General features: G+C 39.5%; 2 protein-coding genes across 2 annotated transcripts; both read left to right on the plus strand.

Annotated features, from left to right (window-relative positions):
* The first annotated feature begins 3,278 nt into the window (after positions 1–3,278).
* ctsc (cathepsin C) lies at positions 3,279–11,678 on the plus strand. Its single transcript, XM_054598112.1, has 8 exons — positions 3,279–3,615; positions 4,008–4,153; positions 4,859–5,013; positions 6,527–6,682; positions 7,542–7,660; positions 9,024–9,155; positions 9,615–9,847; positions 10,736–11,678. Exons 1-8 carry the CDS (start codon positions 3,456–3,458, stop codon positions 11,000–11,002), a joined length of 1,368 nt encoding a protein of 455 aa, XP_054454087.1. The 5' UTR covers positions 3,279–3,455; the 3' UTR covers positions 11,003–11,678.
* A 1,141-nt stretch (positions 11,679–12,819) lies between these two features.
* Positions 12,820–20,751, plus strand: rab38a (RAB38a, member RAS oncogene family). The gene is made up of 3 exons (XM_054602893.1): positions 12,820–13,124; positions 16,678–16,958; positions 20,573–20,751. The coding sequence occupies exons 1-3, from the start codon at positions 12,923–12,925 to the stop codon at positions 20,726–20,728; spliced, it is 639 nt and encodes a 212-aa protein (XP_054458868.1). The 5' UTR covers positions 12,820–12,922; the 3' UTR covers positions 20,729–20,751.
* The last annotated feature ends 2,691 nt before the right edge of the window (positions 20,752–23,442 follow it).

A 23,442-nucleotide genomic window follows, 5' to 3' on the forward strand; every position in this document is an offset into this window, starting at 1 on the left:
AAGCTATAAATGGAAAATCAATTAATTAGGGGGGAAAAAATTTAATACGCGTCTAAACAGTCGCACAGACATGCTCTGTGTCACATAATGTCTCTTAGTCTGTACAGTATATGAAGCAGATCCGGGCTTGAGTTGTTTGTGTGTGTGTGTATGTGTTGGGGAGAGACAGGCAGAAGGAATTATATAACGCAAGTCGAAGTATGGAGAGGAGAGAAACCAAAAAGGCACGACAGAAGAAGAGGACGTGTGATGAAGAGAGAGAGAGAGAGAGAGAGAGAGAGAGAGAGAGAGAGAGAGAGAGAGAGAGAGAGTGATGGGTGCCAATATAGCAGAACTGAAAGTCACTTGAGTTTTAATTTCCTGCCAGTGGAAGCGAGAACAATATCAAGATTGAAACACGAGTTTCAATGAGTCACTCTTAGAGGCAGCTCAGTGGGTTCAGGCTGTTAACATTCATAACATCGCCCCTCCGTCTCCCTGCTCCTCTATTTTTGCGTTATTGCATAGGCACACACAGTCACATAAATGTAACATGCACATGTGCCCACACAAATACAGTGTAATGGCACTAATGAGCCTGCATGACTAATACCTCTTCAGTCCCTTCTTCAGATGAGTGCTTATTATGGTCTGTCAAGGAGATGAGTCAGTCTATGTCATGGTTACTATGGTGATCAAAGCCTCCAGCACTTCCCTTAAATGCCCGCTGGAAAAAATAAAGCTCTTTAACCCCTTTAACTACAGACCTATCAGGATGCAGTGACACACACACACACACACACACACACACACACACACACACACACACACACACACACACACACACACACACACACACACACACACACACACACACACACACACACACACACACACACACACACAGGCAAGTTGACTCTGATCTCCCTCAGGAAACAATTAAAAGGAGAATTCCTCTACAGGGATTATTATAATACCACAACATTATAAACAAGATTATAAAGTGGCAAACAAGAGCTTAAGAGCAGAGTCAAAGACAGAAAAACATATCAACAAGACCTTATTGACCTTTTTACACCAACCAATGGAAGAGGTCGCTTTTTGTGATCAATATTTTATACTTCTTTGGTTCCTCAGATCACCTCTGGGTGAGCCTCTCTATGTGAAGGGCAATTTGCTGCCGCTCCAGACGCTGCCAGCTCCTGATGTGATGTCATTTTGGTCTTTCTGGATCATCACACAAGGCCTCATACATAAACTCTGTTGGTGTTTTAAGGTTGCTGCATGACCAAATGACTGATAAAGATTGCTACCATAAAACCTGTTTGTCACATTTTGACTGTGTCTGAAAAAAATCATTAATCTGGTTACTCATTCACTAATGTCTTCCTATAATAGACACTTAGCAGATTGCTCTAGCAGTGAATTGATACTTCTGATCATTTTGCCTCATTACTGACAGGTGTAGTGTCACACAACTGTAATTTCAGTCAGGCACACGTTTAGAAACTGACAATTTAAAGCAAATAGTTACACAATTTGGTGGAAAGGGCTCTGCTGAGGGAGCACTTAAAGAATCTGAGGATTATTATTCGGAGAGCTAATCCCCCATAAGCATGAACAATAAATCTTAGTTGAATCAATAATACAATATACCAGGTTGGCTACAGTAAGCAGTAACTCGGGGTGGTCGAGGGAGCTTTGGCAGCAAATGGCGTGATCATCAGAGTAACAGTGAGAATCAAGATTATAAGATCCAAGCTGCACACCAGCATGAATAGGACTTGATGTTAATAGCCACGCAGCTGTCAATGAGCCAATCATTGTGAAGCATACTGCAAATGCAAAACAGCCAATACTAACGCAACTATAAAATATGATGTGTTACATTGTTGGATTATTTTACAGAAATTATTTTAAAATGACAGTACTTTTCTTTGTGGGAATTTTTGAAGGACTCTAGGTCATAAATTGTTACATTTTGGATGCTCAAATTAGCCATGTCGGTGGGCCTTAAAACCTGCAAACCCTAATCTGAATTATTAATTTCACTTGGCTGTGCTTTTTCTTCTATGACAATGCTGTGAAAAATGCCTACAGTAGGCTATGTGATCACAGATACAAAAGTCAAACCCAGAACCTATTTCAAGCATAGATACTAAATAATGCATATTAGTTTAACGATAAATAAATAGGATGAATATAGTCACATTATTTGTATTTTATTATGTATTTATGTATTTAATAACATTATTAAATACATAATTTGCTGTGGCACATGAGGTAGAGCGCTTGACCTGCAACCACAAGGTTGGTGGTTCGAACCCCTCTACAGGGAACATGCCGAGGTGTCCATGAGCAAGACACCTAACCCCAAAATTGCTCCCCGGGTGCTTCATTGCAGCCCACTGCTCCTCTGGGATGGGTCAAATGCAGAGAACTGAATTTCCCCATTGTGGGACTAATAAAGGCTTATTATTATTATTATTATTATTATTATTATTATTATTATTATTATTATTATTATTATTATTATTATTATTATTATTAACATATATTTATGGCGGTGTCACTTTTAGATTCTTACAAATACATTTTATTTTAAGTTTTTTCTAATATCCTTAACAACTAAAAATATCATAAATAAATAATAATAATAATAACTTTATTTATATAGCACCTTTTAAAAACAAGGTTTACAAAGTGCTTCGGCAGTCAAGGCAATAGATGAAACATTAAAAACAATCGTTAGGATAAAAACTAAACTAAGAAATAAAAATGAAATAACAAGTGACAATCAAATAAACGAACAAAATAAATAAATAAAATCAAGTGAAATAGATAAACATAAAATAGTAACGAATATATTCAATATGCCTCCCTCACATGAATGTGCCCCCCCGCCCCTTTTTCTTCTAGCGTCTACTGCGCATGCCCACAGCTGCTGGGTCATATGACAAGGGAAACGAAACCAAAAAGCGAAGGCAGACAAACAGCGAGAGAAGTACTGATGTGCAGTTCCTTGTTCGCTGAAAATCTCTGGCTCTTTGAGTGAAGAGTGATACAGTCATTATAAGTTAAATATAAGAGCGTAGGCGTGTATATATATAATATACATAATCGGATGTGTTGGAAATACTCTTGATAATAAGTAGGTGTGCTTTAACTGAATGAGAACGTTAGCTAGCCGGCTATATCGCTAGCTTCGTGTGCGCATGCGCGGTGTCCTATTGTGGCGTCAGGGCTTTATCTTGACCGCAGAAGTTTGAATGTGTATCTTTGTAAAAAATAAAAAAAATAAAAAAGTTTCAGTTTCCATAAAACTGCAGACAGAGGGTTTGGTGGGGAGTAGCAGAGAAGTAAACGTGGGACAGGTGGAGCAGAAAAAGCAAACAGGGGTCAAAGAAGCAGATCTGGAAGCAGTTCTTAAGGTGCATGTTTGTGTGTGTGTTTAGGAAGCTGAGCTGTGTGTGAAGATGAGGCTGAGCGGTGTGCTGGTGTGTGTGCTCCTGCTGTGGGTGGAAGGGTCTTTAGGGGACACACCAGCCAACTGCACCTTTGAGGACCTTCAGGGGACATGGGTGTTTCAGGTGTCCAAAGGAGGACGCGACAAGACCATCAACTGCTCCTCCGAAGGTAAATCCCCCATTATAGTATTTAAACTAAAGCACTTCCTCCTTTTGTAACATTAGCCCTGGTCTGGGTTGAACTGACTCTTTCTCTTATAATACAATTAATGTTTACATAGAAGAAAACTGGATATGTAAATACAAATAACCCTTCATATCATGCATGGATCAGATTCTGCATCAACTTTGACATTAAATGATGTTTGAATATACAAGGAGTGAGACTTTCACTAGGCCTCACTCCTAGTTAAGACAGTTAAATTAACATGCTCAATAGTGTAGGAGCATAGGGGTTCATCTTTGTTGTTGAGGACTGATGATTGGAAATGAATCTAAATGTTGAATCATTCCCTGCAGTTAAACTGTTGTCTGTTTTGTGTTGTGGTTTTTGCTCCTCAGCTACCGGTGAGAGCACGGTGACTGTGACCCTGGAGAAGCTGTTTACAGCCTCAGATGAGCTGGGGAACACCGGCTTCTTCACCCTCATCTACAACCAGGGCTTTGAAGTGGTCATCAATGGGTACAAATGGTTCGCCTTCTTCAAGGTATGAGAGGCATATACGTTATTGGTTTATATGAGTGATACTTTAAGTATTTAGTCATGGTAATCCTGCAAAAAACTACCAATTTCCTTGGGTGGATATTATAACTCATAAGTTTGTATTATGCACTGTTGTTCATCTTCCTTTAACCCGGCTGATCACAAACTTTATGCACTCAAAGGTAAATTCATCGTTCAACACTCCCTGACATTAAAAGTTTAGTTTTACTATCACTCAATTTCCTCTCCCCTCATCTGATATGATGATATCTTGAAAACATGCATATCTATTGGTCACCTAAAATTTGGGGGAAAATGCAGCTGCATTCAAGTTTAACCTTTCAGTCATGTGTTATTTCATGGAGCTCACATGACACTGAGTTAAAGGAAGTGTCATAGCCCGTCAGTTGTCTAACCCATGTTATGGTTTATCCACGTCTAGTTCAACTTCCCCATTCCCTGGAATTGATTCATCTTAATGTAGCAATACGAGAAGAAGGGAGAGAGATTTTTGTTTCAGACTTTGGACTCCACATAACTTATAAGTCAACGATTGTTTGAATAATAAACTGAAAATATCTAGCCTCTTATGGAATACTGGATCTTAATTCAATTGCGTTGATTGATTGTGTTTGTATTTGCATAAAATGACATGGCTAAATTGTACTGGATTACAAGCCCTAATGTGATTGTCACACTACACTCTCAGTACACTGAAGACGGCTCTAAGGTGACCAGCCTCTGTGACCAGACCTTGCCAGGGTGGGTCCATGATGTCCTGGGAAACAACTGGGCCTGTTTTGCGGGGAAGAAAGTGAAATCGGTACCACCCCGGGTAGATTACAAACCAGTCTTCAACAGCGGGTACGTAGAAGATGATAGCTTGGTACATTCCTCAAAATGTAAAGTGGACCAACACATGGTACATGGGAAAATGTGTTTGTTCGCAGACTCTCAGTGCAGGCAGTGTGGATGGCCCCTACTTTCAGTGTACTGTGCAGTTTTGACATCTCTGCTTTTATCTACACTTTCATTTCCTCCCTTGATCCTCATCTGATGTGAACTGAGTTAGCCTTACTCAACCTCAATAATCTTGGCAAATGGCGTGACATCTGAGAAATCTGATGTGGAAGCACAATTATTGGTGAACAGGCATCACAAAAATTATTGATTTGGAATTGAACGTTGACTCAGTTTATGGCAACATAAAGCTGCTTCTTGCTCTTTGATTCCAGTCAGATTTTAAACCAGGTTTTAGTGTCAAGTCACAAGTTATCAGGTGATTCAAGTTTATGGTCATTTAAACCATAAAAATATATCTGAAGAAAATGTATTTTCTCTCAGCATCAGAGTGGTTTCATTTTTGTTTTAAGTGATCAAATAATTTGTACCCACTGTGTTGCCTGAACTACCCACCAGAACTGTCAATTTATCAGTAAACTATTTATTTTTTTCCTTTTACTTTTTCAGTATGATATTTCTCAAACACAATTGCATCATAAAAATACTAAAACATTTGTAGTTTCACTATGAAATTGTTCAATTTCCCCCCAGCTTCCTCTTAAGCATTGATTAAACTAGTATTTGCATAATGAGAAGCCTGCACATTATCCCAGCTCTTTTCTTTTAGAGTATGAAAGAGTGTCTTAATGTTGACACTACGCTTGTCCCTCCAGTGATAAAGATGATCAGTGGAATTTGAGCTCTGTCTGTAAAGGCAAAGCTTTGAAAGTTAACCCCTATTGTTTCTATCGTTTGCATTTTAATGCTTAAAGTCTTTTTGGAAAAAGAGCTCTTTTTCAACACAACTTTTTAAGCAATTGGGGGATACATGACAAGAGTCCCATTTCGCTTGGTCAGCGTCTGTGAAAGTCCCTAACTCAGGAATATGCTAAACGTCTCCACACCTTCACACTTCAAACTATATCATGCCTCATATTCCTAACATACAGGACGCTCACAATTGCAAATGAAACGTGTACTTTGAAGTATTGAAATGTGGGTGATACATTCTTTGTGGCTTTGAAACTACAGCGCTCCCGTTAAGGCAGGAGTTGCTGCTTGTCTCTTGGCTGTAGTTTTACTAACTTGAGTAGGATCTTTTCTGCACTTGATTCTGTACTCGATGGTGTGCTCTCTGTAGGTCTCTCTTGTCTTAGTCTGAATTAAAATGACCTGTTTTTGTGTTGGGAGTTGGACTTCCCTACTTAAGAACTTTCTGTTAAATGCAGTTTCTTACTGGAATGGTCTTCATTACTTGAGGGAACAATTTAGCCCTCATATTGCTTTACGAAGCAATTTTTTACATTTGTATCAATAACTGGAAAAAGCCCCTTTTTTTAAAAACAACCTCACACGTGTCCTTATTCCCCTCCAGGATGCTCCAGAAACCGTACAAAAACAACATGGACTTCATTGACGCCATCAACTCTGTTCAGAAGTCCTGGAAGGCTGTGTCCTACCCAGAGCATGAGATGTACACTCTGAAGGAGCTGCACTTCCGAGCAGGAGGCCCCGCCTCCCGAATCCCTGTGTGAGTATTTACTTATTTCCCATACAATTCAGTTAAATTTAAATGGCTTTATTGGCATGACGTATGATTTTATATATTGCCGAAGTTTTTAGAAACATTGAAATGAATCCACATCAAAAAAATGTAAACATAACTTCCTACACTTCAAACACTGGTTGTAACAATACAAACGGGAAACAAATCAAAACGTACAAAAACCAACAACGATAACAAGGTGCAGGCGTCTGTCACTGTCACTCACTTCAAAAACACATGAATGCTCAGCAATTAGTAATGTTCTCCTAAATAAATAACACATTTTTCTCCATGCACCCTGCTGGGCTCTGTCCTATTCATTAGGTTAGGAGGTATATGAAACTTCTTTTATAAACAATATCAGTGCTCCAGCAACACCTTAACAGCTGACTCTTAATGGCAAGATGGTTGTTTCTCCTCCTCATAAGGATTTAATTGTTTTTCAAAACTAAAATGTATAATATGGTTAATGGACCTGCAATTGTATGGAGCCATTCTAAACTTCCGACAACTAAAAGCGCTGTACACTTCATGTACATTTATACACTGATGGCAGAGGCTGCCATGCCAGGGACCACCTGCTCATGCAGATCTAAACCAATGCACCTTCAAGCACACTCGCACACCAATGCCACAGTCTTTGTAAGAGTATCTGGGTTCAGTATCCTGCAGAATGACACTTCGCCACAGCTGCCCCACATATTTGTAATCTGACCTATTGAATTACTTTCAATTAAATGTATGTGTGTGTGTGTGTTATTAGTTTTCAATACATGGTCAATGCAAAATGTCTAACAGAAAATTCCCTTGTGATTTAAAATGTGATTCTTTATTCTTTCCTCAGCCGTGTTCGCCCCATGCCTGTGAAAGCTGAGGTAGCCAGGGTGGCAGCAGCTCTACCTGAGCACTGGGATTGGAGGAACGTTGACGGCGTTAACTTCGTCAGCCCTGTGCGAAACCAAGGTGACATTTGATTGCTGTCCTGCAGAATCCTTGAAGCTTGATATTTTTTTCCTGTTGAGTGCTCACATTAAAAAGTTGGTTCAACCAATCAACTTAAAAGCGACGGAGAGATAGCCGTCTCATACCTGTGCACAAATGATATTAGAGATTTAAACACAATGATCCAGAGGACATGCGGGTGGCAGATAAAGTCGTACTTTAACACTTAAGCTGCTGTCTTTAAGGGCAGACGCTTAACAGCAGCTCGCCGGCTACGTTTACTTCCCTCTTGGCAGGCCTGGCTCTCCTTTTTTGCTCTCCTCCAGTGTTTCTGCACAGCCTAGTGTGTGAGTGGAGAGATTATGCGTGCTGAGTAGTTTGAGTGTCTGAGAGGGCCTCTGTAGGGCTGGGTTTAAGGATCTGGAGAGGGCTGGAGAGTTTCAATAGAAGCGCTCTAAGCCACTGTGCAGTGCTGCAGAGCTTATTTTTGCTTCAGTGTTTCACGCCAGGTGGATTTTGTAGGTTTCATTTTGGTTCACAAACATTGGTGTGATTGAAGATAAATAGATATACCTGCTTCTTAACATCACATGATGAAGCTTTTTTCCTACCGTGCTAGTTACACCTGCATCCTCCCTTTAAAGTCACTGTTGGCTGCCTAAGTCCTGAAAGAGCACTCTGCTGATTAAATCATATATTGTAAAATATTAGGTCAGCAAAGTTTTCCGAATAGCACCGATCTTTCATTTAAATAGTTGTAAAACCAGATTAGTTTTAGGAGACGTTAAGTTTTGGACTCAAATGGAAACTGTTCTGTCACCCTGACTTGAATCATTACTACAATTAAACCATCATGTAAATCCCGACAGCCTCTGTCCTCTGACCTAATTTGTTTCTGCAGAGCATTTTATTAAGAACCTGGTGCCTCACACTATTAACATTAACCGGTGTATCCGTCTCTGTGCCTTACCCGATTATTATGCATTAAAACTAATGCAGATAAGTATACTGGGGCAGGACCTTTACTTCTCCACTCTACATTAAAGGAGCTGATTTAATGTATCATTAAACAAATGTGCTATTAAAGTGCATGGAGTTAACAGTTTATCAGGGTTTTATTTTAGGGGTGCTGAAACAGATCGCATGTGCAGGTGCACCTAAAGTATCTGAAGATAGTTTTGCTTGACAAGGTCAGAGTTGTTGACATTAAGTGGTGTTGCGGGATTGCATTATGTTAAAATTGCTACCAATGTTTTTTCCACTTTATTTAAATGCATAAGGACGATTATGCTATCTAGTGCAAATCAAGTTGTAAAAACACTGCTGTTGTATTGCACAGCAGTGCGATTTAACTCGAGTGTAAATCTGTGATGTTCTGTTTCAGCATCATGTGGAAGCTGCTACTCCTTTGCCTCTATGGGAATGTTGGAATCTCGGATTCGAATCCTCACCAACAACAGCGATACTCCAATCCTCAGCCCGCAACAAGTGGTCTCCTGTTCTGAATACTCTCAAGGTAAACTAACTGTCAAATCTAAAATCTTGTTTCCAGACCATATCAATTCATTTTGCATTAAAAAAAACAGAAAATTGCAGATAAGAGTTGGGCAGCAGCTAGAACATGTTCATGATGTACTAAGTTTAATATTCATATTGTGATACATGATGATCACGGAAAAGTGATGTATTTAATAAAGCTGATTCTTATTCTGATTTATAAAACTCTTGGCTGTGTCCTCCCTAATCATAACAAGTAGTTTAAGTTTGTTTTTTTGGAAAGTGTATTGAGTGTTTTGCAACTCCCCTGATGGTTTATTTTGAAGAGTCCTGGAAACAAAATATATTTTTCTATCTTGGACCACACAAATTAATTTCCCCTAGTTACAAAGCCAAGAAAACCTCTTGAAAAAAATCTTGATTGTGGTTAATGATGACTTCAGACCTATTGAATAACCCTTCTTCCCTCCTCTTTCAGGTTGCGATGGTGGGTTCCCTTACCTGATCGGGAAGTATGTGCAGGATTTCGGCATTGTGGACGAGTCATGCTTTCCGTATACTGGAATGGACTCTCCATGCGGCGTTCCTCAAAACTGCCGCCGCACTTACACCGCAGAATACAGCTACGTCGGGGGATTTTATGGGGGCTGCAATGAGATGGCCATGATGTCGGAACTGGTCAAGAACGGACCAATGGGAGTGGCCTTTGAGGTACAACAGCTGCTCACTGTTTCCTACCTGCTATTTCTTTACAGTATGTGTTCACTAAACAATATAGGTTTTTGCTCTGTCGATGCAGCTTAGAGTTTAAATTGAGTTTAACCCATGTTGTCAGATATTGCCATTTAATCCTTCCTTTATTTTAGCCCAGACGCAGTTGTGTGTCTTGCAGGAATCCACTTTAACTAGACGCCACTTTATTTATCTTTTCTGAAAATTTAACTTTGGGGAAAGATTTTTAAAAGCCTCTTAGGATAAAACTAAGAATAACAAGATGACAATTTTTTTTATTAAAAACCAATATATATGTCATAAAACAGTATGCTACTACGCCACACAGCTGGTCAATTCCATCAACTTATGGGCTTAATCATCAATGTTTCATTTCTGAAGTGTACTCGTTTTATCAGTTAGTGGCATCGATCTTTGCGTCAGGGAAGGTAGACCATCTTGACTATAAAACACTGAGGTTAACTCTGCAAGATATCATTCACCTGCTTCTCTTTTGTATTTCAAAACTTTTAAACTTAGCTTTTTTTTGTGCATTCTGTAAATGTAGTAGTTTTATCAATCTTATTCAATTTACCATATTTAGTATTAATGTCAAAACTCTCAACATAAGTACAGAATTCATTTGTCCTGTTAACCCCAAAGCACGGCTAAGCTAGCGAAATACTAACAGACAGAGCAAGCGTTTCCCCTTAATTTACTCGTTTATTTAAATAAATAGTTCTTAAATGAAACCTTATTTTTTTCTATATGAACTGTATTCCGTAATTTCTCCTTTACATCCCAGCAGACCCTCCTGCTTCATGGGTACAGCTTTGATAAAATACAAAATGAAAAAATTCAAAGTAAATCATCCCTGTCCTTCCTCAGGTCTACCCCGACTTCATGGTCTATAAGGAGGGCATCTACCACCACACCGGCCTCACAGACCCCTTCAATCCCTTCGAGCTGACCAACCATGCCGTGCTGCTGATGGGCTACGGCCGCTGCCACAAGACCGGACAGAAGTACTGGATCGTCAAGAACAGCTGGGGCACCGGCTGGGGCGAGGGCGGCTACTTCCGAATCCGCCGGGGCAGCAACGAGTGTGCCATCGAGAGCATCGCTGTCGCAGCCAACCCCATCCCCAAACTATAGAGGCTGTAGACCAAGGATGAAAGGAATGAGTGGTTTTAATATCCAACCACTGCAGATGCAGTTAAACCAGGCATCTGTAGTCCTACTTACATCAGTTAAAAGCATAAATAGACACAAATTCTCTGTTTTAATGGGTTTTTTCTTTTCAAGTATTGACATATACCCTTCAAAGCAGATTTTAATCAAAGGGAAACTTTTATTCTGCTCTTTTAATGCCTTGAATTGAGCTTGTCAGCCTACAATGCTGCTTCAATTTTTAACAATGTTTCTTGATTTCAACAATCCCTGATTAGCTGCCTATGAATGATTTTAATTCAAGCTGTAACTGCCAACTCCAGTTTTCGATCAAAATGCATCAGCACCTACTGTGACAAATCCTGATTTAAAGGGAACTGGCAGCCAAGGAGTCAGTGTTAGTGTTTGCTCGCCAGGTGCAGGACCTTGATTCTTTGTCTCAGGGAAGCAACAGTGGAGAGTTGTAATATATTCTGTCCTTACATCAAATTGAAACCGTGACTGCCATGTTTTTCTGTGAGGCAATTTGAATGAGCTCCCTGCGGAGCATTTTAAAGGGAATTCTTATTCAATCAATAAGGGGACGTAAGTGATTGTAACGCCTTTTATTCTGATTTGCACTGTTCACTGTATCAACAGAATAAAAGCATTTAAAGATGAATATGTTTTTATCTGTGTCTGTGAAAAGATGGAACACAATTTTAAATCAATCTTTTAGTATGGCTGTTATTATTATCTTTGTTTAGGGCGGCGCAACTGTTTTTTTTTGTTTTTTTTTTCTCTCAAGCAAAGACTCTGACAATAATATGAACAAAAATGCACAACAAGGTTACAACAAACTACAAGAAGGATGAACATTTGATTAAAACAGAAGGTTGATTTATTCACATGGGAGAAATCTGCCTTCAGGACTTTCTGAGAATCTCTTCAGGTTTAGACAACAAACCTTCTTGGTAAAGGTTTAGGAAAAGATCACGGTTTGGACTAAAAATAAACCTTATCTGGCAAAAAGCCCTGAAGGAAAACTTATCTTGTGTGCTTGATTTACTTGGCCAACCCTCTTTATGTGGGTGAGTACTGTACTTAAAGCTAGGGTGGGCGATTTTGGAGAAAACAGCCGTTGAGATTCCGTCGCGTGCTCTCTGGCCTCTCCCTGCCACGCTACCTGCTGTAGCTCCTCCCACCGAACGTCAGTTATGCGCGTTCATGTGAATTCAGTTACATTGATAGGAAGACGAAACACGCAGGGACGCACCAACGTCGTTGCCAAGGTGACCGGACAGTCCCACAGCCAATAAGAACGGAGAATCGGAGCCTCGCTCTGATTGGTCAAAGTGTACATGAGCGGTGGCAATTTTTGGGTGCAGCCCACAGAGGCAGGGGAGAGCAAAGTTATGAGCAGATATTCTCAGAGCACTTCACCTACATATAGCTGACTGGCTATTAGGACAGTTTTGCCAAATATTACAGTAAAGAAATTACCCACCCTAGCTTTAATACAACAGTTTTACTTTTGTAAGTTATCTTAAAGTTCTTCCACTGCTTACTGAATACTAAAACAGAGTTTATCAACCTCTACTTCTGATGTTTTAAAATACACCCCGGCACTCCCAGGCAGCTCCCCCCGCATGCTGCTGTAAAGCCTGCAAATGTCCCCGCTGCGGGACTAATAAAGGATTATCTTATCTTATGCGTCACAAGGTCTAGACGTCCCCGGTCTCCACTCCCCTCTGCGGGCCGGGGCGTACCTCACCTCGCCTCCCCTTTTCTCTCGCTTCGCCACTCAACTCATTTAGCAGCTCTCCCTCGGTCCTCTCTGCGCTGTCCTGTGCTTCTCCCCCTTTCGTCCCCCGGCCCTCTCCATTACGCGGGATTCATGCTCAGCTCTCGCCCTCCTCGGTCGCCATGCAGAACAACCACAATAAGGAGCATCTCTTTAAGATCCTTGTGATAGGGGACCTCGGAGTCGGCAAGACCAGCATCATCAAGCGGTATGTCCATCACAACTTCAGCCCAAACTACCGAGCCACCATCGGGGTGGACTTCGCACTGAAAGTCCTCAACTGGGACCAGGAGACGGTGCGCCTGCAGCTGTGGGACATTGCAGGTACGGCCCAACTTTTACGCACGAATGGATAGCTGATTTATTATTTTTAGAAAGAACAGATGTGTTTATTTTATTATTTATATATAAGACTCACTGGTCAAGTATAGATGGATCATGGTTTATTGGCTAATATTCTCAGAAAAATATTCTTTTTTTTTTTTTGGTTTGTTTTTTTAGACGAGGCTGAAAATGGAATAGACTTTGGTAGACAAATGATATTGGCAGTTAAATAAATCAGCCTAGTTGATAGTAAATTGTCCTTTTAGTGAAATCAGCTTAAGGCTACATTTTTAAATTCATCGTGGCAAGCTATAATCCTGGGGGAAATTATGTTTATAATTAGTATGTGTCTTTTTTTTTTTCCTTTTTTTGAATGTCACATGATTGAATGAATCTACTTCACAATCACACAATGTAGTGGTTATGTAAATCACCTTTTCCCTCCTCAATAGATGCCATTTTAGGAAAGAGACAAAACTTTCCAAACAATATGAAATGTTTATCAGAGGTCGGCTGCTCAAGTGGGAAATATTGATGTTTTTTCCTCAGTCAAGAATGAAGGAGGGAAACTTGATTACTATCCTTCAAAGAAAATGTGTGTTTTAGATACACAGATAGTTTATGGTTAGTGATAAAAAGGCAACCATCCAGGGAATGAGCATGAGACCATGTCGTCACAGTTATTATTAAACCATTTTTTTGTAGGAATATGACACGTTTATCCAGGGTTAATATTCCTCATGTGTACCAGCTGACCTGTTAACATTACTCACTTCAAATCACTTGGCAACGCATTTCTGCAATTACATGTTGCTCTTTTTTTACACTCAAAAGAAACACACTCTCACACACACACACACACACACAAATCTAGAGAAGTTATGAAACTGACAAACTTTATCTCGAACTATGGTGCCATAAATATTATTATGTATATTAGTTTTATTGATATTTATTTCCAAAATATTTGAAACCTTCACCTTTCATGAACAAAATGTGTTTGTGGTCGCATAAATTGTCTTTATTATTTTAAAAGGCTAAGATAGAACTAATGCAAACTCATACATGCATGTATACATGTATTCATTATATAGCAATAATTATGTCTTGCCCCCAGAGGTTACTCACTTCCTCTCTGCAAACTGCTGAACTGCGTGACATTCCTCCCCGGAGGGATAATCTGTATTATTTGTACATTTTTAGATTTTTTTTTGTACTCTGTATGTTGTATGAATTTATTGGGGTTCAAATTTGACTCGCCCACACAGACCTTGAGAGCAGAGCAGTCCTTTTGATAATAAAATAAACAAAACCTTCTGTTAAAAGGAGAAATTCTAACATCTTCTTTTCAGTCAATTAAAAGTAATTTAAATGCTTGGATTGTCTTTAGCGAACACATAAATAATAAAGCCAAGCAAACCTAAAGGCAACAGCAGTCTCATCTCACATGAGTGTCGGCTGAGGTTTAGAAGAATCCTCTGACCTGCTGCTCTCTCCCCTCCTGTGCGCCCTCTCCAGTGAGCGCAAGCAGTCATGTGTCTCAAACTCATGTGAGGGAGATTTGAGGCCCAAGCTCTTGTATACAGAAAGCTTTTATTGTGAACCAAGGATGACGAGTGTCTCCCTCCGAGAAAACTGCTATAGGTCGGTACAGTATGTGTGTCCTAAAGAAATGGAAGACATAAGATGGGAAAGCCTGCAAAGTCTGTCCATTATAATATTATACGGGTTCTCCATTTAGTTTGGACCATAGAAGGGACAAGATTATATGTCCTAAAATAAGTTTTCACTTGGTATTTTTCTTTACCAGGCACTGCTGTTGGCTTGTTTGGGGATTTGATGATGCACTGAAGTTTTCAGATGCAATAAATCACGTTCTGTTTCTGTGCATTTCCCAAGACAAATGATGGCATCAACAGTTCTATTTCCGACTGCCATTTTTCTACGTCCAGGGCTGACAGCGTGGCGTGGCTAGTTGCACGGGCATATAGCAAGAAGATGTGAAGCTGGTTTAGGGCTCATAAGAGAGGCTTTATATACTGTTCAGCCTTTTGAAATCACATTGATATACATGTTGAGCTGAGGGAGTATGTGGCTGCAGACCAGGTTTGACACAAGAAAATGTTTTGGGCTTCTATTCTACGTAACTCCATTGAATTATTACCACATGTAATCCCTATTAGTGAGGCCATTAACACTCTGCACATTAGGTAACCTTAAAGGCCTTGAATGCCTACCCCTATATTCAGCTTCTTACTGAGCACAGCCACTTTAAGTTAAGCTAAACAGTTTTGCTTATTTTACATAATACTTTTCTGTGTTCCTTCTTTCAGTTTAAGGTTGGAAATACTCAGTTTTCAATAAGGTGCTGTCATGTAAACCTCTGCACCAATCAGGATTCAGTCGAATCTGATCAAACAACACCCACAGTGGGTGCTAATCTGATGAAGCAGATCAGCAGATTTTTTAGCTGTTACATTTCTAACAAGGTTGTTTTTTATGAACTTAATTTATTGCATATTTAGTCCTTGATATTTAATGTTATAGAGAAATACTTTAGTTTCAAACCATCATTTTCAGTATTTTTATCAGGTTATTGCCCTGAGAACACTGCACTGTTTGAGTTTGCTTACATTGAAAGCTGGAAATATCTTTCCACTCGATACAAGGTTCTGCACTTCTTATATGTCCTTGAACGAGACGCACCTCGTCCCAGCTGTTGTGCTGCTGACCTCGTGCTTTGATCCACCTGTGCAGGAGAGCAGGTGAATAGCAAATGTTTATTTGATCCTCATCACAGTAGCATGAAAATTATTATCAATCCCTCTCTTCTTCACTACGATGCAAACCGCTTTGGGAAGGATAAACTGAGATTTTTAAGTTCAGTCCGCAGTGTAAAAATGTCTGGTACTGATGGTGCTCTAGCAGACGTTATGGATGGGAAAAATCAGTGTGGATACAACATTCCTACACAGCTTATCGAAATAATTTTACCCTCAGGAATTTCTACAGTTCACAGGCAAGCGCTCACACACACACACACACACACACACACACACACACACACACACACACACACACACACACACACACACACACACACACACACACACACACACACACACACATATACACACCAAGGACTCCTCTCTCCTCCTCCCATCCTGCCTCTATCCGTGTCTCCATCTTATCTCTCTCTTTTTACCATTAAAAACATGCATGTCATTTTGTGTGTATCTGTGATTGTGTTTAAAAGGGTGGGTGAGGTATGTCGGGAATGCTTGCGCGGAAGCACGCATGAGACAGGAGTGTGATAAAATGAGTAAATCGGATGATTCATGCCTCTGCCTGTTTGCTGCTGTGGTGACAGAGCATCACTTGCAGCTTATTTTGGTACCAGCATGTAGCTCATCTCCCTATAAAGGGGTGCAAAATAAAAGGATGTGCTGTAAGAAAGTATAACATGTTTTAACACGTTTATATTGGTACCAAAATGATAATAATTTTTCTTTGTGTGTATACGTCTGTGTCCTTGTCCGTGTGTGTCTTCTAGGTCAGGAGAGGTTTGGCAACATGACCCGTGTGTACTACCGCGAGGCCATGGGCGCCTTCATTGTGTTTGACGTCACAAGGCCCGCCTCCTTTGAAGCCATCACCAAATGGAAGGAGGACTTGGATTCCAAACTGACACTTGCCAATGGGAAACATGTTGCCACTGTGCTCTTGGCTAATAAATGCGACCAGGGCCGGGACGTACTGACCAATAACGGAATAAAGATGGATCAGTTCTGCCAGGAGAATGGCTTTGTGGGATGGTTCGAGACGTCCGCGAAGGTGAGAAAGATTGGACACACACATAAATACAAAGCAGTGACATATCTATGGCATTGTGTTGCTTTGGATCGATGGAGTAGCTTTTAACAGGAGCTCTTAGGCTCAAGCTCTTAGGCGTGTCCTTCCTGTTCAAATCTCCTTTAGAAACATCTGACCCCCTGCCAGCTGGACTGTATCAGACCCAGCACCTGATCACCCTGTGGAGACGCTTCCACACAGACACATTCAGGATGTGAAGAAATCCTTTAAAAGTGCTGCGTTCAACAGACTCTCAGTCTGCTCAGTGTCTGCTTCAGTCAATGAGCAGAGCTGAGACCTATTATGTTATTTCAGGTCACCTGCACTTGTGTCTTTTTTCACTATGATCCAGACATCAGGAATGTAGAGGGATTATATTAGTCCAGTGTTTTCAGATGACTAATCTGACTAAACCACTCTCATATCTGTTTGTTAAATATGAAGCTGGAGCCAGGAGACGGTTAGCTTAGCTTAGCAAAAACAGTGAAAATAGGAGGAAACAGCAAGCCTTAACGGCTTTATCCAAAGGTAAAATATAAGCACTTCTATGATTACATTAATTTAATTGGTTTGTGATGCTGATACAGCCTTAAAGAGTGAATCAGTGCACTGACTAATGTAACAAGAGGCTTGTTTTTAAGAGATTAGTTAAAAAACAGATTTCACTGCAATGTATGTTACTACATATTTATGTTAGCATGTTGCCAGTTGAAGTCTAAAACCAATGGAACTTTTACAAGTATTTTATTGAGCAACAAAGCATACAGATAAATACAACAAATGCTAAAATATAAAACGCTCAAACTTTTATGAACTAAAGTGTAGTATAATTCAATACGTACTGATGCAGACAGGAATGAAAGAATGTGGTGAGTGAATCCTGACAGTGAGATGAGCTGAGGATTCACCCACCTACACACTAACTCACAGAGACACCAACACAAGCTCTGATAGCAGCTAATGGAGAGCAGGAATCTCACAGCTGGGTGTTAAAGGAGGAAAATAGACTGAGACGTGCACACACACACACACACACACACACACACACACACACTCCCAAACGGTTACAGTACTGAATTTGTATATACTGTAGTAAGTGCAGTAAAATTTGACCAAAATGGAAACAGAAGTATGAACACAAGTATGTAAATTCAAACAAAAGTATGAATTTACTTACTTGGATTGTTTTTTAGGAGGTGCACAACTGGGCGAATTTCTTTGAGTCCAGCACAAACATTCTCTTGCACTCAAGGTCGAACTGATTAGAATTGGTCAAAGGTCAAAGGACAAATTCATGTTGCCCTCACAAAACATGTGTTTTGCCATAACTCATGAATTCATATGCTTTTTATGACAATTACACACAAATGCTGACACACAGAGATGGATATAAACTGCAACATTACTCGTTGGCGAAGGCTTACGACCGTTACGTGGTAATTCTGGTTAGTTATTTGATTAACAACTTTTTATATTAATCTGTCGAAGTGACATTCAAATAAGTAAAAAGTCCTTTAGAAATGTCTTGGATCAACACCACAAACTATTCACTTGTTCATTGTCTTATAGGCTTTGCGCCACAATTCATACTCTTGAAATATCCTTCTAAATAACAAACAGGCGATGGAGGTAACTGGAAGTATAAATACCAATAACTGCTGCAGGGGAAGAGCAAAGAAGGTGGCTGTAACCGAGGGAGAAAACCAGTTAAGGAATTGAGAGGCTTTACTTAAAAGCACCATCACCGGTCATGTGACATTTGTTAAAGCTGTAAATTTCCACAAAGTGTGAGCTGGAATGTGAAAAATTCTGCTGGTTGCAGTTCACACTGTAAAGTATGAAGCCCATACAGCTCTTTGTTTTGTGTTTGTTTTCATAAAAACCTGCCAAGTAATCAAATTTGTAACCAGAAATATAAATAGCAGTATACCATAAATATTTAGTGCCTTTAAGTGTCATTTTCCGAAGAAAGTTTACTGTTTCCTTTTTGGCGGAATGAGTTTATTATATACGAGATTAATATCTGAATACCTGCCAGAAGAATTATTTCAAACATTTATCTTAAACAACGCTGCACATGCTCTGTTCTGCATGCACAATAACGCACAGGAAAGGAAGCGAAGTTGGCAGAGTGTAGGGAAGGTTTTTTGTTTGTTATATTTTGCTCTAGATGAATCTTTTGTACTAGATCTAACAGTAAGTATGATAGATCACGACGTGGCTCAGAGAAGCACAGAGAGCTGCTGCAGACTGCAGGAGGTCACATCCTACTGAGCCACACTGTTAGATCCTCTGAATATTCAGTACTTCTACTGCTACTGCATCACATATGAAGACGGTGTGTGCATGTGTGTGTATCTCAGCAACACATGCTGCTGGTCCTCTCCTCATGTGAGCCTTACTTTGACTCCTATGGCTGGTCCATGTCACACTAAATCTTTTGTAAGGGTGCAGTCTCATCTGTGGGTGCTGTCTAGAAAGGACATTTTGCATTTGTGTTTTATTGTGATGGGTAGAATAGTTTTGTGAATCAGGCAAGAAAAGTTTCCCAGGATTGTCTCTTAGCTCCAAAATGTTGGCTGTAATAATTTCATTAACAAGCGTCCTGGTTGCCACATTGTGTAAGAAGCATACCATATAATTGCACCTGGTTCCAGACCATTGCTGCATTTCATGTCCTTCTCTGCACCCTGCCTCCTGTCTGTATCCAATCCAAGGCAAAATTCACTTAAAATAACCTTTCACAATGGCATAACATAAAATAGCAAACATGGAAAACTTTTACTAATGCAAAATAAAAGTTGTACTTAATTTACAACGTGAAGAAAATAGAATAGAATGAGCAGCACTTCATTTATTTATGTCAGATAAAAATCATACTGTTGTTGCACTGTTTATTTAAAACACACTCGTTCACTTTATTCAGCACCGCATGTTTTATATTAATGAGCTGCAGATTGCTGATAAATCAATCACTATATGTAATTTGGGTTAGAATATGTATCTCAATAGTTTGCGAGTGCCTGCGTAGATTTAACATATTAGTTTTTTATTTGACTGCAGGCTCTTTTCTACTGTGAGAGTGTAACCAAATTGTCCGAAATGAGGAGACATTCATATTATTGTCTGCAAGTGCATGTAAAGCATTAAGAAAAACCTAAATATTTATGGTTACTTTCTTTTATTCATTTCTAACACTCCAATGCTATTGCTGTTGAGATTCAACACATTGTACTATACTTGTTTGATCACTCATCATTTACATACAAATTGTGTTTGTATGTAAAGTAGGGATGAGGTAGTATTGTCATTTGTTACTGTCTGAACCACAGAGTCCACTGGCAGCAGCTGGAAGATTTATGTAAAAGTTCCTTCTCACAACGTGGCTGCTGGCTGGTGCCTCATCTGTCCAATCAGTTTAGTAATGGTCCATTTGGTTCACTCACCTGCTCTCACAGGTTTTTCTTGCCACACTTGTTTTATTCCTTTTATAATTTACATTCTCTCTTGCCTCCTCCTGTCTTTTCTTCCCCACCTTTTTCATTCTCCTTTCTCTCTGTCTATTTGTTCCTCCTACCTTTTTCCTCTTCCTTCAGGAAAACATCAACATCGATGAAGCGGCTAACTGCTTGGTGAAACACATCATCGCCAGTGAAAATGACATGCTCCAATCAGAAGTCCCGGACACCATCACCCCCCAGTTAGAGAACGACAAAGGCGGGACATGCTCCTCCTGCTTCAGGTCCCAGTAACAGCCCTCGACAGTTGGACGTCCTTTTGTATCTCATTACACACAAAGTCGAGTTTGTCTGTGAGCAAGAGACTAAGGGAGACTTACTTTGGCTGTTTTTTTTTTTTTGGAAGCATATACTGGTGTCAACTATTTAGCTTTGGTTTGCGGGGGTGGGGTTAGAGGACGACAGACAGGCAGCTGGAGACAGAAAGAGAGAAATAGAGATGGATGCAGCTGTGTGCGCTTGTCAAAGGCAAGGTCACCCTCTGGGCGACTTCAAGTCTTGACACTGCCACTTCGGTTGCCATGGAGACACAGTTAATTAACATGTGCACAAAAAGATTGCAGCAAATCACAGTATATCTGTGTAAAGGTACATAGAGGTAATCTCTATGTATTATCTCTCTTCCTTTTACTCTGCTTGTTTCTTTCTCCTCAACACTCCCTGACAGCCTTTTTTATTTAGTTTTTCACACATCCTTCTGGTCAAATAAACAGCCGAAAAGGACATTCATGTATCGTTTTCCTCCAGCTATAGAAAGCAATTCAATCTCCTGATAACACTACAGTTGTATTATTCTCTATGGTTTCTTTAGATTTGGTTTCATTTTATTTTATTTGGTCATTCATATGGCACTCTCTTTTTTTTTCTTCCCTCATCTGCCGGCTGAATAATGTATAGCAGATTATATTGATAATTAAAGTGCCTTTTGTAAACCATTTTATTTAATGTCTTCGATAGATGTATTCACTACATATTTTATTTATAAGTGCACTTAAAAGTTTGTAGGATGACCTTACTTTTCATCACCGAGGTAGGATTCCACTCATTTCCATGGCAACGCATTCAAAATACTATGCCAAACATTGTGGTTATAAAGAATGACTCCTTAAAGCAACAATAAAGTCTATCGTTCCATTCAGTGATTTTATATTAAATCTGTATTCCACTGTTCAATATTTGTAATATTTGTAATTATGGAATAAATGCATTTATATATAAATATATACAAACATGTACATATTATATAGAATATAATGAGTATCCAGTTTTCAACATGCACTTATGAATAAATCATAGCTTTACTGACCTTTGTCGGAATGTGATTTTTATGTTATAAACTGCACATCCAGGTGTTTTCACCATCACACTGGCTGATTAGACCAACAATGGTAAAAAGTGTAAATAATCCGGCACTAACAGGTGCTACAAATTAACAGGAGAGTGAGGGAGCTGTCTGTTCAACTCAGTTTAAATACGCCCACGCGGCTCTGAGAAGAGGTCTAATCAGGCAACAGAAGTGAGAACCCTGGGTAAATGTTCAACATTTTAGCATCAGTGTCATTGTAATGCAGTAGGCTAAATTAACAAACATACATAAACATACACACATAACATAAAAGTTCAGTGGATTTTGTGTTGTTTTGATCTCACTATAATTTTGTTTGTTTTAAGAAGGCGCTCTTCACCATGTCTGTGTCCCCCATAAACATTTGATCCAGATATGTTAACACAAGTCAAACAACAGAAATTTAGATCAAGCTCCAGAGCAGAAAATGTTGTTTAGAGGGGTCCCCAATGAAAAACAATATGAAGGTTTTCATATCTCTGGGTAGTTTGTGTGTTTTGGGGTTGTGACAAGATCAAACTTGATTGACATTCCCTTGTTAGTTTTCTGGCTTAATCACTATCAAGCTTTGAGCTGTTAGAAAGAATAAACTTGCCACAAACAGGCAGAATGTGATTTCTGCATCACAACAATTCAGGAAAGATGTCTGCTGATGATGTGGTTAATTAACGCACCATTCCCCAAATCATTTACTGTTTCAGTCAGTTAATGTCCAATCTGAATAACAACAATATTGCTGGATCAACATGATAAATGAAGGGGTTCATTATTTTCAAGGTGTTTGGTCGGACAGCAACATACCATTCTAAGTTCACATAACAAATCATATCGATACAATTCAAACTTCTTCTAGCGCTGAACCACAGAATTTATTTCCAATGTTATGTCTGTCTCTTTAAGACATTTCAGGCTTGTGGACAAAGATTAATTTATTCCTGTTAGAAGAGGATTATGTTTTTTTCACAGTATGTGTTACCGGTCACTCCCGCTAATATGCTGAAAATCCGATTTCACAGAGAAAAAGTTCAGATTCCAGTATAATAGTTCTTTTTTTTTTTTTTTTTTTTTTTTGGGTGACCGGCTTCTGACCAACTTCCTACTAGATGACACTAGACATCCATAGTACTGTATCTGAAAACACACTGGAAGGCCATGAGATACTGTACCTACAATTTTTAGATATTGAAGATCATTGCATTGAGATTTAAAAGTTCCTTCCTGTTGGGGTTTTTAGTTGTCAGAGTAAAGAACAGGTAAGCCCGGAGTCGTGTAAACTGCCACATTATTTTCCATAGTTAGTCAGCTAGTTTCGGTGATTTCCTATGTTAATAAAAAGCAATCACACAAATAATAACCACAATTAAGCCAATACTATTTATATTTACTTGTAAATGCTTTTTAAAATTCAGTCACAGATTCAAGTATGGTCTTGCTCTATTCGTACACATACTGTACCAAAACATTATTGTCCTGTTACTCAACCTTTTTTCCGTCTTTTTCCTCCTCCGTTCTTCTCCTCTCTCCTGCCTCAGACAGACACCGTCTAATTAACGCCCTCTGAAGATAACATTTTGTGCCTCGTTTAACACTGCAGTTTCCTTTC

This window comes from Anoplopoma fimbria, chromosome 1 (genome assembly GCF_027596085.1).
Source record: "Anoplopoma fimbria isolate UVic2021 breed Golden Eagle Sablefish chromosome 1, Afim_UVic_2022, whole genome shotgun sequence".
Lineage (NCBI taxonomy): Eukaryota > Metazoa > Chordata > Actinopteri > Perciformes > Anoplopomatidae > Anoplopoma > Anoplopoma fimbria.

Coding starts and splice junctions, on each gene's coding strand:
- ctsc (XM_054598112.1), top strand. CDS start 3,456: ATGAGGCTGAGCGGTGTGCTGGTGTGTGTGCTCCTGCTGTGGGTGGAA. Junction 3,616..4,007: donor CATCAACTGCTCCTCCGAAG/GTAAATCCCCCA, acceptor TTTGCTCCTCAG/CTACCGGTGAGAGCACGGTG. Junction 5,014..6,526: donor AAACCAGTCTTCAACAGCGG/GTACGTAGAAGA, acceptor ATTCCCCTCCAG/GATGCTCCAGAAACCGTACA.
- rab38a (XM_054602893.1), top strand. CDS start 12,923: ATGCAGAACAACCACAATAAGGAGCATCTCTTTAAGATCCTTGTGATA. Junction 13,125..16,677: donor GCAGCTGTGGGACATTGCAG/GTACGGCCCAAC, acceptor TGTGTCTTCTAG/GTCAGGAGAGGTTTGGCAAC. Junction 16,959..20,572: donor GGTTCGAGACGTCCGCGAAG/GTGAGAAAGATT, acceptor CTCTTCCTTCAG/GAAAACATCAACATCGATGA.